This window comes from Citrus clementina, unplaced genomic scaffold (assembly GCF_000493195.1).
Source record: "Citrus clementina cultivar Clemenules unplaced genomic scaffold, Citrus_clementina_v1.0 scaffold_2, whole genome shotgun sequence".
NCBI classification, from domain to species: domain Eukaryota; kingdom Viridiplantae; phylum Streptophyta; class Magnoliopsida; order Sapindales; family Rutaceae; genus Citrus; species Citrus x clementina.
In genome coordinates this window covers 3,427,543-3,442,512 of record NW_006262688.1, presented here as the reverse complement: position 1 = coordinate 3,442,512, position 14,970 = coordinate 3,427,543, and the positions used below count along the sequence as shown (strand labels likewise).

Genomic DNA, 14,970 nt, shown 5'->3' with positions numbered 1-14,970 from the left:
GAACCTCTCCGGTAGTGGGAGAGTCATAGAATCTGAACATCCACCTCTTAGGAGTTTAATCATTGAACATGGTGAGCCTCCTATTGAGATTAAAGCCTCACCCTATAAAATCCATAAAGATCTAGAATCGGATTTAGATAGCATTATTCAACAGAATAATTTCTGTAATGCAAATCTAAATACGATAGGAAAACAGTTAACTAGGATAGAAAGCCAATTCCAAAAGTTGACCATAGCTATCTCTCCTGTTACATCAAAATCGGACTCTGACAAAAAGCTTAAGGAGCCTATTTTCAAACCTTTCGAAAACTAGTCAAAACTTGTACAAGAGTCAAAATCAGATTTTGCTAAAGCCATTAAAGAACAACTAGATAGAATATAAGCTTCTTCTTCCTCTTCCAGTAAGATCCAAATAGCCCCAGATAGTGCCCAATCTAGCAAGATTGGTGTACTAGAACAAGACAATGTTTCTATAGCCTCTTCTGATATAGAAGCATTTAAAGAAGAACCTGTTTCTAAAGCCAACAAAATCTATTGGGAATTAGCCATACCTACTGTCAAGTCTCCACTTGACCTGGCTATAGACAACAGACCTGCTGCATTAAACCAATCTCGATTTAATGCATCCTCTGTCTATGAATGGAATATTGATGGTATGTCTGAATACAATATTCTAAGATTGTTGCAACAAATGACCATGGCAGCTAATGCTTATAAAACTCAGTCGGGAACTTCTAACAAAGCCATTGTAGAAATTCTCATTGCTGGTTTTACTGGTCAACTTAAAGGTTGGTGGGATCATCTTCTCACTAAATAACAACAATTAGATATTCTTGATTCTATTCAAACGGATGAGAACGGAGCCCCCATCCTTGATGAGTTCAATAGTCCAATTCAGGATGTAGTTGCTACCCTGATCTTGACTATATCCTTACACTTCATATGTGATCCTTCACACCTTAGAGATAAAAATGCTGAGTCACTACACAACCTGAGATGTAGAAAACTTAGTGAGTTCCAAAGCTATAAAACCACCTTCTTTACCAGACTCTTCTTTAGGGATGATGCAAATCATATAACTTGGAAGGAAAAATTTCTTGCAGGTTTGCCTACCCTATTAGGAGGGAAGGTTAGGAATTCCATTAAAATCCTTTATGATAATTGCATTCCTTATGATGAGCTCACTTATGGTGAACTTGTCAGTTTTGTTAATAAGGAAGGTTTAAAGATTTGCCAGGATTTGAAACTTCAGAAACGTCTAAAATGGGAGCTTAGGAAATCTAAGCAAGAATTAGGTAGTTTTTGTAAGCAATTCAATTATGACCCCTTTAAAACTTCCACCTCTAAGGATTGTAATGGTAAGTGTTCTTCAAGACCTTACAAAAAACATTACAAGTCCAAAAGCCATAGGAAATCCTTCCAAGAGTTTAGAGAACCTTCGTATAAGAAACCTTCAAAGCCTTATACGAAGCCTAACTTCTCTAAAAAGAAGGATTTTAGAGCCAAACGTAAAGCCCCTTTTAACTACAAAGAAGCCACATGTTACAAGTGTGGAAAGAAATGCCATATTGCAAAATTTTGTAGAATGAATAGAAAGCTCCATGAGCTTGGCCTTGATGAAGAAACTCTTTCTAAAGTCACCCTCTGCTTGTAGAGTCTTCAGACTCTGAGTTTTCCATGACGGGAGATAGTGAACCTTTATAGGTTGATGAGTTAATTGACTCAGATACATCTGTATCCAGTGATAGTGATTCTGACACAGAATCTTATTTAAAGAAGATTAATGTCTTGACTAAAGAACAAAAGACTTTTCTTGAATTGGTTAAACATATTTCTGGTCCAAATCTTCAAAAAGAATACCTTGATAAACTTTTAAAAACCCTAGAACTCAATAAAATAGAAACTTCCAAAGCCCCAATAATTAAAAAGAATACTTATGATCTTACTGAGATTTTGGATAAAAAGAAAACAAAGAAAACTATAACTCCTAGTATCCAAGACCTGCAAAAAGAGATAAAAGAAATCAAACTTGAGATAAAAGAATTAAAAGAAAAACAAAAGAATGATTCTGAAACCATTCAACTCCTCCTACAAAAACAATTAGATGATAATTTTGATAAAGATATTGAAACTGATAATGAAAATGAGCAAAACGTGGAAAACATTGAATCCATACCAAATGATTTTCTGTTTGTTCTAAAACAAATCACCACGAGAAAATACCTAATAAAAATTACATTAATTCTTTATAAAGACTTTGAGATTGACACCATTGCTCTTTTTTATACTGGTGCCAATCTAAATTGCATTAAAGAAGATATTGTCCCTAGAAGATTTCATGAAAAAATAAATGAAAGACTCTCTGCCGCCAATAATTCAAAATTAAAAGTAAAATCTAAAGTTGATGCCTCAGTATATAATAATGGTTTTGAATTTAGGACTTCCTTTCTTCTAGCAAATGATATCCATCATACTGTTATATTAGGAACTCCCTTCATTAACCTTATAACCCCTTATACTGTTAACTATGACAGTATATCTTTTAAAGCAAAAACAAAAAACTCTGGCCCTAAACATAAAGTCTCTATTTCATATTACACTATCCTTCCCGTGGCTCTGATACCAGTAAGAAAATATATACAAGTCTTTAAACAAACCAGTAAGAAAGTACAAGTCTTTAAACATAAAGTCCCGATTATTACACTATTCTGCATTATTACACTATTCTGTTGGTTTTACTGCCCTTCAACCTAATCGGGACTTATGACCAAATACTACCAAGGCACACAGAGGTAACACTCACCACACCAACAGAGTTTGACTAAAACACAAGTTTTTAAACATAAAGTCTCTATTCGATATTACACTATCCTTTATGTGGCTCTGTTTTCCTATTTTCTTACTGGACTTTTCAAAATAAGTAAATAAATAAATAAATAAATATATTTATTTATTTTGAAAAGAAAGTATGCCTTTCAATAGATTATCTGAAAAACGAATACATGATGTCTGTTGGAAATTCATCCAACCAAATTACAGATTCATTCCTTTGCAAGGCTGCTTTAGCCAAACCATGAGCTATGCCATTACATGTTCTAGGGATGTGTTGAGCTTTGAAATTCTGGAAATTCTTCATGATTCCAGAATTTCAGAGATCACCCAGAAAATTTCAGACATATTACTTGTCCTCTTGTTGACTAGTTCAACTACTTCTAATGAATCAGATTCGAAAATCCCAGCTGTAACACCAACTCTTAGTGCTACTTGTAAGCCCCACTCCATGGTTGTAGCTTCAGCCATTGCCACGCTGCCAAAAAACTTGGATGTTTTGACAGCAGCCGCTTTGCAAATTCCCTCCTGGTCTCTGATTACAACCCCTAGGCCTGCCTTTTGTTTGTTTGCATCCACAGTTGCGTCCACATTGATTTTTAGCCAATCTTTTGGGGGAGGGTACCACTGGTTCAACTTCTCTGCCTTCTGATTCCCCACAAAGTTTCTCTCAGGTTGTTTAACTTTCCTATAAGACTCAACAACAGATTCTGCCCGCACCACTACTATAATTGGATTTTCTTTTTTGCCCTCAAACAACCATTTGTTTCTTGCATTCCAAATAACCCATAGCAACGCAGCCACCAAAGCCCCTTCGATATTAGCTTGCTGGTGGGACAAAATTTGAAGTAATCCACTTATGTCTTGATTGTTCTCCCCTTGAGATCCAACTATTAATTGAGCATCTTTCCAAATCTTCCTTGCCATTTTGCACTCCAACAGAGCATGAGAAATGGACTCCATTTTACAGCAGCAAATTTGGCAAGTTGGCTCCTGTAAAATCCTTCTCTTCCATATTTTTTCCACTGTTGGCAATAAATCTTGGGCTGCTCTTCACAAAAATATTTTTATCTTTTTTGGTATTTCAAGCTTCCAGATTGCACTCCATTGCGAGCTGGTGGAACAGCTTGGAAGATTTGGGAATCTTATCTGCATAGCCACTTGGTAGCCACTCTTGACAGAGTATTGACCTCTTTTGTCATAGTGCCATATCAGCTGATCCTCCTTTGGCCTTCTCAATAGCGAGATTTGAGAGATAGCTTCTGCATCTTCAGCTCTAAAGTGATCACATATAAGCTTTTCATTTCACTGCTGCTCGTTGTCCATTAGCTCTGCCACTGTAGTCTCTAGTGTCATTGTTGGGGCTGAAACTGGCCTGAAGGTTGAGGGTTTGGGGATTCAGTTGCTTCCATACATTTTCACCTCTTTTCCATTGCTAATTTTCCATCTAGACCCTTTATGTATCACTTGCCTTCCCCACAAAACACTTCTCCATATAAATGATGGTTTTGACCCCAAACTTGCATTCATAAAGCCGGTATGTTTAAAGTACCTATCTTTCAAAACTCTTGCCACCAGTGAGTTTAGGAACTGCATGATTCTCCACCCTTGCTTTGCAACGAGGGTTTGATTGAAGCTTGACATGTCCCGAAATCCTAAACCACCCCTTACTTTTGCATGACTTATTTTCTCCCATTTTGTCCAATGAAAACTCTTCTTCTCCTGGTTTGATCCCCATCAGAATTTAGCCACCGCTTTTTGAATATCCTTACAGAGCCCCATGGGAATTTTAAAGACGCTTATGGCGTACGATGGGATTGCTTGTGTAACAACTTGTGTTGCCAGCTGTTGATTTTGTTTAGGACTCTGAGCTTGATTTCCTTAAAGAAACTCTTCGTCTTTCTCCCTATCATTGATGGTAGGCCTAAGTACTTTTCATGCCGAGACACCATTTGCAGCTGAAAGATGTCTTTAATGGCTGAAATCTGCTCCTCTTTGGTGTTGCCACGAAAGAACAATTATTAAAACCAAATCTCCTCCCCATATTGTTCATCTGCACCGGCTTCATCTTCGTTTCACAAATAAAAAGAATATGAGGCTTGTGCTCTCGGAGAATGTCTTTAATGGCTAGGAATGTCCGGGTATTCCCCAGACCCCCAACATTCCAGTTTATGATTTTCATTGTTGCCAGCGAGGCTGGTAACCAGCTTCTGCCGATATCTCATTCATAGCTAACTCCAACATTTCCTTCCTTTCCATGGCTGTAGTATCCCAATTTAGCTTGATCTTTGTTGAGGGGGAATTTTCTGGTGCCCGGGTAGAGACACATTGCCTTGGACTTGCCAGCTTTGGTCTTTTATTTTTTCGGCTTGTCATTTTTATGTCACAACTTGTTCGCTTTGTATTGCTGGGCTCTACTTGGCTGCTGCTCTTTTTATTTGAATTCCAGGCTTGGTTCTTCTATCTCTTCCATTTAGACTTAGGCTTCTTTGGAAATGACTCAGCATTCACCATTTCTTCATCCGAACTCATTTGGGCTGCATCGGTAGTATTGGGCTAGTGAGTTGTTTGATCGATTACAGGGAGCATGTTCAGTATCTTTCCCTCAAAGTTTTCTTTTTCATTTCGGGTTCTCGCTCTTTGACTCAAAATTTTAGGGTTTTCCCTATTTTCATCTGCACCAGAATGATTTTTGTTGTCAGCTTGACGCTATCTCATTTCTTGTCCCTGGATCATTAATGTTTCCCCTGGTACCTCGGCCACATGTTTGGATCCCATTTGTGAGCTGCTAGCATCTTCTTGGTACTGGGTTGACCCTGCCCCGTTTTCCCCTTTCGGGTTGGTGTGTTGAGCATGGTGGGTGCTTGTGTTCTCCGATTCTACCCCTTCCCTTAATGATCTTCTTTGCTCCCTGCTCTCCTTTTCTTTATTCCTCTGAAATCTCATCCAATCAGTCAGTGGAGTGGCTTTTAACCAGGCCCCATACGCCATCTCCTCTTTAGGTTGGCCCCTGTATTGTGCACACTCTCTGTATTGATGCCTAATAAAGCCACAACAAAAATAATAATCTGGCAACTTCTCATAAATCACTCCAATTGGAGTCTCTCTCCCATCTTCTTGTTGAATCTTAATGATCTTCTTCAGTCGCTTCGTGATGTCTATGGAAATTCTAACTCGAACATATGCACCAAAGCAATCCCCAATTGCATCCGTTGCTACATCTTCCCCTTTCCCAATCTTTGCCCCAATTTCGTGAATTGTGCTAGTGTCCATGCACATCAGGGGCACATTATGCAGCTGAACCCAGAATAAGACATGTGAAAAAGATTGTTCTGTAACATTGCCTATACCACATGGTTTTTGGAGCACAATAAGGGCACGATCAAAATGCCATGGTCCTTCGGATAATACTCTTCGTTTATCTTTTTCTAGGGAGAATTTGAACATAAAGATTTTATTTTTCAAGCTTTCAACTTTGACCACCCCCGTTGGATGCCAAGCTTGTTGTAATGCTATTCTCACACCTTCATGGCTGATGCTTCTGGTAGTAAAAATTTTACCCACAAAACATCCTGCCACGATCTTAGCACCTTTTTCCTTCATACTAGACCCAAAAATAACTTTGTCTTCCTCCTTTTCTTCAAGGGATATCGTATTGCCTTTTTAATCAATTCGTCGGTTTTCATTCTTTAAGAAGTCTATTATTGACTTTAATGAGGCGCAACCACCTTTTTCTCTTCACTGCTCCCTTTTCCTTAACTAATCCCTTTTTTTCTATAACCTCTCTCACTTATTCTATCCAAGCTAGCCCCCACCCTTCAAACCCACTGTAGATATGAGATCTTTGACAAAATGAGGTGAAACGGGAAACTAAAAAGAAAATAACGCCCAACTAATGAGCGATTTTCAGACCATAGCGATCCAACTTTACCTTCCATTAGGTGTTCTCTAGTTCAGAGAGAAAATACCCTTGAAAGAAGAGTTAAAATATAGATATATATAGTGTTATAGCTTTTACCTATAATAAATATGCCAAATAAAGTGTATGTGATTATCCTAAACATACACAACACTCTAGTTGCATCCCTAGCAGAAGATATGATTATATTGCTAGTTTCAAGCATAAAGCAGCAAACTGTTCACCCATTAAACATCTTCACAATTCACATAATTGACAGGTAGTATTTCATAAATAGTGGCAATTGATCAATTAAATACTGTTCTTAAGAAAATTCATTCCACAATGCATTCTTTGACAAAATATTAAAAAAGTTATAGAGGAACTTATATTATTTTCAAGAATGCACAAATCTCGAACAATATCTTGGATGTACTTCATCACATAATAACCGCATTCAAAGGTTCCAGGTTGTTTCAGACATTAAAAAAGTAAAAAATTAGTTTCAAATATACTGATGAAAGTAACAATGGAAGTCATAAGTTTGTTTCATTAATACCTTCACAAAGACCCATTGCACAACCTTCTTTTTATTAGTCTTCACTTGATGCATTGTTATCTCACTATAAGTAATAAATCACGGATGAAGCAAATTAGTCTACAACATAAAAAATTAAAAAAGAATTAAGTAAACTAATTAAACTCACTCATTCACCATCAGCTTTAACTCATCATCAGGATTATCACCTAATGGTTCAAGATATTATATTTTTTTCCTCACCATATCAATTGCTACTAGCACCCAATGGCCACTAAACAAATAATAAAAAACAAAAATAGATTACAAGATAAATTTAAATCATTTATGTAAAAAAAAGAAAATGGACAAAAAATAAATAAAGAATACCCTGGGTTATATGGGAACACAATTATCTAGCCTATTTGTATCTTGTCTAAAAGGTCTGAAATATAAGAACACTTATTTGGGTAGCTTGCTTAAGTTGAATGTAACTTAGCTATACATCCAAATTGAATTGGAATAACATAACCGCTATTGTCCATCTCCTCATAAAAGTGTCTATTAAAAAAAGAAACTTGTATGACATATGAATATAACAAATAAATTAATAACAGTTTGCAAAATCAGAAACCATAATAAAAAAATAATTCAAGTTTTTATTTCTTACTTGATGCATATCTCCAAAACAGAATTTGAGAGCTCTGTAAACTCAATGACTTCATTGCAAATCTGCTTGTCCAATCTGCTCTCCCAGTAGACACCAAAAGTTTTCAGATCATGTACAATCATAATCGATCGTGGTAGGGAGCTCTCAATCATCAAAGAAACAATGTTCATATGTGAACTCTTGTTCTCCTTTCTTGCTTTCACAACTCTACGGGTATTCTTTCTCAGAACAAATTTCCTTGCTGTCATTGGTTTTACAACAACGGGTTCCTTTGTTGTTCCTTTCTGTTCATATAGATATACCACGCCATTTGCAAGAGACTTTCGGCCATCAACTTTTCTCTTCAAAGGAGTTAATCTTGAAGATCTTCGTGGGGTGATTTTTGAAGTGGTTTCACAATCTACTTGGGGTGGATTCTGTGCAGGGGATGGCAGGGGAGGTGTGTTGATGTTTTTGTCAGATTTTGGACAAACAGTGAGGTCATTGGTCACTGACTTTGGAGTAACTTTGGTCACTGACTTCGGAGTAACTTTGGTCACTGACTTCAAAGTAGCTTTGGGGTCGTTAGTCACTGATTTTGGAGTAACTCTGTTGGGTGATCAACGATCTATCTTTAGATTAACACTGCAACCACCTTTGGAGTTATGAAAGTTGGAACTGCCAACTTTAATATTGTTTTAGGCATTTATCCTTGCATTCATTTGATCTAATTGAGCTTGCATAAACTAAAAACTCTCTTGATACATTCTTTGTTCTCGCTCCAACTCAGTAGGGTCAGGAATATTGAAATACATGGATGGGATGATGAATTGACCCAATCCTTGCACCCGACTTCCATCAGGCTTCTTGTGAAGGGCTTTACCTAGGATATCATTTGGTCTTTAGGATTGGAACGTTCCCTACTCAACCTATCTTCTTAGCACACTCTACAAAATAAATACAAAAAGATTTGATCAAAATTAGGAATAAAAAAACAACTAAGTTAAATAATGACAATTGAAGCATTATCGCATCACCAGCATTTTTTGAAATAAACAAAGCAACCTAATTTGTTAATTTACATGATCTTGGATTATAAAATAATTCAGGTAGCTTTCAATTTCAAACTATTTGCATTGGTATTTTTCAGTGGTGGTGGAAACTTACAATTCTTTCATCCACTTACTGCACTTCAGGTGTATAACTTCCATCTTTTTTCCTGTGAGCCAATAACCAGGCTTCACTACAGTCAATCTCGCGCTTAAAAACTCCGAGGTCCAACTTTTCAATAATTCGATAAAAAGTAATTTCAAACTATTTTTGTATTGAAAATGTCATAAATTTGTATAGAGTGGTTATTGTACTTACTCTTTTATGCAATAGCCCAGCATATCCTGTGCTGCCGAAGTGATGATTGTACTCATTCTTTGATCTTTTCTCCTTTGCTGCCTTACTTTTTTTCTGCAGAAAGTGGATATTAATTAAAATGGTTACAAGAATTCAATAATATTATCTATCTAACATAATTTTAAACATACCTGAAAGTCTTCGGACAAAATCTTATCAACAAAGCTCTTCCAATCTTCTTTTCTAATGCCTTCATACTCAAGAGGAGGATTTTTCAATGAATTCAAGTTGTTTGCATTGGGCAGAATATATTCATTGGCCAACTTACATTTAAAGCCCCCTTAATATAATTCCCATCCACTTGAACACTTGGGTTTTCACTTAAAGACTAAAATTGAACTTTTCCTGAAAATGAGTCCACAACATCTCCTTGATGTCTAGTGGCACTTTCCTCCAATCATAATATATAATTGGGACTCTTTTGCGTACAATCACCCCAATACAGTTCCTCAGATCGTTTTTTTTTTTTTTTCAACTGGAACTCTATACGAATTGTACATAACCTCAGTCTCGTCACTAACTCCTCTCTGCAAGTCTTTCTTATTTGTAAGGTTTCATCTTGGTCTTCCTTTCGGATCTGGATCATATGTCGGCTCCTCATTATTTTCCATGTCTCCAACAAACCTGCAAATATATAAAAGTAGAGGAGTGCACCAAATACCAATATATCTTTCAACTTATCTCTTCCACAAGAACAGAGTCTAATGCACATCTTTCACTTATCAATGCCATCAAGGAGTTGATGAATAGAGATTGGCAAATTACAATAAAGCATATATATCGGGAAGCTGATTTTGCTACTGATTTCATGGCCAAGTTGGCAGGATCTTTACCTCTCGGTTTTCATGATTTTGATAACCCACCAGAGGGTATTGGATATTGGTTATGTAATGATATGTATGGGAATACTATTCCCCGCTCTGTTTTGTCCTAATCTTTATTAGGCCCCATTGTATCAAAAAAAAATTCCAATATAATAATAAAATAATAAAAACAAATTTGTTACTGACTTACGGGACTTAGTGTTAATGAGGCATAGTGGTTGGATTATTCATTTTCCGCATCAATAGTAACATGAAAATCATCAACGACTGATCTCACTCAAATCTAACTTACATTCTGGAAAATTATTGGACAATGGCGCATACTCATCCTTACCATCACACATAGCCCCATTTGAATAATTACATTTTTCACTGACTGAACAAACAACTGATTTACTATTATCTAACTGATCTTTCACATAAAACACTTGCTTCGCATGACCAGGTAGAATGAAACAATCAGATTTGTAACTTATCCGATCTAAATTGACTACAGTGAACCCTAACTCATCAACATTAACCCATTTATCATCTACCCAATCACACTTAAAAAGTACCTTCTTAACCCCCAGATAATCAAGCTGTCGAATTTCATTGACAACCCCATAAAAACGCATATCCGTAGAATGGAGATTTTTGTCTTTCGAACTTGTAAAGTGTTAGTAACCACATAAACGCCGCTATTTTATATTATACGGTTGCTGTCTCGATCTCTCGTAGCAAAATTAAAACCATTAATACAATAGCCTTCATATGTAACCACGCTTAAGCGTGGTTACATTATTTTTTTTATCAATTGTTACCGATTGTTCAATTGAGAAAAAAATTTGTTTACCTTTACTTGAATACTTTTACTAGACCTAATGAAGTTAATCTAACCTTTTGTTTCAGCCAATCAGCAAACGTACGGGAGTGCTCGGTTGGCAACCATAAAGGCTTTTTTAATTGACGAGTGTGTTTTGTTTGCAATAAGGCCAAATGCTACCTAAAATTATACCAACAGAATTAATAAATTGAAAAAAATTAACGTAAATTAAAAATTTTTTCAGTCACATACTTTATGTATGGTTGAATCTCGAGGGTGCTCACCAAAACACATTGGTGCACTTGTGCCAATGTAGGGGCATCAACCACCTTAATATTTGTAGCTCCGAGTGGCCTTTCGACTGTAAAATCAATTAGACAACTAGTAGGTAGTCCAATTGATTCACAATTTGAAAGGTATTCAGCACAAAATTCAAGTGCTTCTTTAACAATATAGCACTCTGTAATGCAACCTTCAGGACGGTTTCGGTTGCGAACATAACCCTTTATAAGTTTCATTTTTCTCTTAAATGGATACATCCATCGAAGGTAAACTGGGGCACATAATCTAACTTCTTCCACTAGATGGACTGTTAAATTGACCATTATATCAAAGAAGGCAGGTACGAAGTATTTTTCTAAATTGTATAAGGTGATTTTAAGTTCCATTTGCAATTGGTTTAGAGAATCATGGTCTACTACTTTAGAACACAAAGAATTAAAAAAGAGGTACAACCTAATTATGACAGATCTGGCATTTGAGGCAAACAATTCCAAATTGCTAATGGTAGTAGTTGTTGTATCAAGGTATGGCAATCATGAGACTTAAGCCCATGAAGACGACAATCATCCATTGAAACAAGATTTATAAAATTAGAACAATAGCCCTCAGGAATTTTGACACATTGCAAGGTTTCACAGAATATTTTGTTTTCTTTCTTATTTAAAGTGTATGGGGCAGGGGGCAAGACTTTGTTTTGTTCATCAAGAGCTAATGCAATAAATGCTTTGTTAATTTTCTCTCTAAGCTCTGGCTGTGTAAGATCTATTCTAGCATTAATTCCATTTTTTGTTTTCCCCGATTGATGGAGTAATGTGCCATAGATGCTCTCACATACATTTTTCTCAATATGCATCACATCTAGTTGATGGCGAACTAACAAGTGTTCCCAATATTCTAAATTAAAGAATATTGATCTCTTTTTGTACAACAGCTGAGATACATCCCCATTGCCCTCACCCTCACCTTTAACCTCACTATCACCCTCACCCTTAACTTCAACATTATCCTCAACCTCACCTTTACCTTCACCCTCACCCTCACCCTCACATTTGCTCTTACTGTTACCCTCACCTTTACCCTTACTGTTACCCTTGTTAACCTAAATAATTCTTCTTCATTGATTTTGATTATAACAAACATGATTAAGTTTTGGTTAATCTTTTAAGAGTTCAACATAATTTTCTCTATCTTTAACAAGCCTCATTAAGAATATCTATAAAGATTTGGAGTCAAAACAGTCATCTTGCAAAATAGTTCACTGCAGCAGTTTTTGTGGAAAACGACGTTCTAACATGTGTAATAAACGGCTCGCCGATATCAACCAGTAGCCTCTGGACCAAAACGGCGAACCTACATATGTGAGAAACGGCTCGCCGATATCAACCAGTAGCTTCTAGACTTAAATGGTGAACCGACATGTGTGATAAACGGCTCGCCGATATCAACCAAAAGTGAAGGGTAATCTCTGGACCTAAACGGCAAACTGACATCTGTACGAAACGACTCACCGATATCAACCAGTAGCCTCTGAACCTAAACGGTGATCCGACATATTTGATAAACGGCTCGCCGATAGCAACCAGAACTGAAGTGTAGCCTCTGGACATAAACGACGATTCGACAATTTGAAAAATCAGCCCAATGGTCATATTGACCAGTCAAACGGCGATCTGACATCTAGCTAACGGCGATCCGACAGTGTGCAGAAAGTCAATAACGGCTAGTTTTCAGCAGCAACTATAAATAAGCTCATTCAAATTCAAACAAGAGCTGATCACAACACGACTGCTGAGTATATACTTGAGAGTACAATCTTCATTGAGCTATTAAAATACATTCTTGCTTCATCTATCCATATATTGGGTATCATTGTGTAATCTTATATATTGTGAGAGGCAAAACAATTTGTAATCTTTTACTTTGAGTAATTGTAAGTGTTGAATACACTTGGGTTAAGAGATTGTGGATAATCTCTTGTTGTAAAGGTTTATTGACACCTTGGAAGTCAAGTGTAAGCATTTGAAGCCTTGGAGGGTTGCTTAGTGGAATCCTCAAGCCTGGAAAGCTTGGAGGCGTGGACGTAGGCGAGGTTAACCGAACCACGTAAAAATCTTTGTGTTTGAATCCCTCTTCCCTTATCTTTTTATATTGTGATCAACTTAATTGTTATTGCTTTGAATTTGGATTATATTTGCATTAATTTTTTCTTTAAAAATTGAATAATTTTTAGAATCCCAATTCACCCCCCTCTTGGGTTGCATACTTGTATTTCAATTGGTATCAGAGCTTTGTTCTCTTGTTAAGACTTAATCGTCTAGAGTAAAAGATCAATGGCAACCCTAAATGACTCAACTTTTAGAGAAGGACAGTCTACAACTAGACCACCATTCTTTGATGGAAATGATTATGCTTATTGGAAAACTAGAATGAGAATCTACTTGCAAGCCTTAGATTATGAAATTTGGGAAGTTGTTTGTGATGGTCCATTCATGCCTATGTCTAAAGATGAAGTAGGAGATGATATTCTTAAACCATCAAGTCAATGGAGTGAGTTAGAAAGAGAAAAATGTCTCTAAGCTCCAAGGCTATGAATGCTTTGTTTTGTGCCCTTGATAAGAAAGAATTCCATAGAGTATCTAGTTGTGAAAGTGCACAAGAGATATGGAATAAACTTAAAGTTGTCTATGAAGGGACAAATCAAGTAAAAGAGTCTAAAATCAGTAGATACACTTGTCAATATGAGTTGTTCCAAATGGAACAGAATGAAAATGTGTATTCTATGTATACTAGATTCACGGACATAGTGAACACCCTAGGTGCCTTAGGGAAAATCTTCTCAAATAGTGAGAAAGTTAAGAAAATCATTAGGTCACTTCCAAAAGAATGGAGACCTAAAAGAACCGCCATTGAAGAGGCCAAATATTTAAATACTTTACCTCTTGATGATTTAATTGGTTCTCTTATTTCATATGAAGAGGATTTAGCTGCAGAAAAAGGACACGAGGAGAAGAAGAAAATCATTGCTCTCAAAGCTTCAAAATATGAGAGTGATGGGGAAAGTGAACCGGATGATGAAGAGCTAGCCATGCTAGCAAGGAGGTTCAGAAAATTCTTTAAGAAAATCGGAGAGCGGAGAAATTTCAGAAACTTCAAGAACCATAGAGAGAAGAAGGCGACAATCACATGTTATGAATGCAAGAAGCTTGGACATATAAGATCGGAGTGCCCACTTATCAACAAACTCAAGAAGAAAACAATGATTGCAACTTGGGATGATAGTGAGGAAGAATCAAGTGATAAAGAAGGATCGCAAAAAGTATCAAACCTAGCACTCATGGCAATAGGAGGGGATGATGATCTCAATGAGGTAAGTGATCCCACTTATGATGAATTGTATGATGCTTTTAAAGATTTGCATAATGAGTTGATGAAGATTGGTAAAAAGAATGTATGTCTTAAATAGAAAATGGCAAAGCTTAAAAATGAAAATGAATCTCTAAATGCAAGAATTGTATGACTAGAAGTAGGGAACAAAACATTGCATGATGAAATTGCATTATCAAATGAGAAACCTAGCATCTTACATGAGCATTTAGAATCACACATAGATGAGTTAAAAAATGAGAACGAAATGCTCAAGAAAAAGAGTAATGAATTGAATGAAATTGTTTTGAAATTTACAAATGGGCAAAAGATGTTGGATAATATGCTTAACTCACAAAAATGTATTTTTGATAAAAGAGGATTTGGATATAAGCC

At 36.3% G+C, this 14,970-nt stretch overlaps 1 protein-coding gene across 1 annotated transcript; it reads right to left on the bottom strand.

The window, feature by feature from the left end:
* Positions 1–3,132: 3,132 nt before the first annotated feature.
* Positions 3,133–3,792, bottom strand: LOC112100802. Its single transcript, XM_024190637.1, has one exon. It carries the CDS (start codon positions 3,790–3,792, stop codon positions 3,133–3,135), a length of 660 nt encoding a protein of 219 aa, XP_024046405.1.
* Between the last annotated feature and the right edge of the window lie 11,178 nt (positions 3,793–14,970).

Excerpts from the sequence above, each read along its gene's own strand:
- LOC112100802 (XM_024190637.1), bottom strand. The coding sequence starts at position 3,792 with ATGGAGTCCATTTCTCATGCTCTGTTGGAGTGCAAAATGGCAAGGAAG.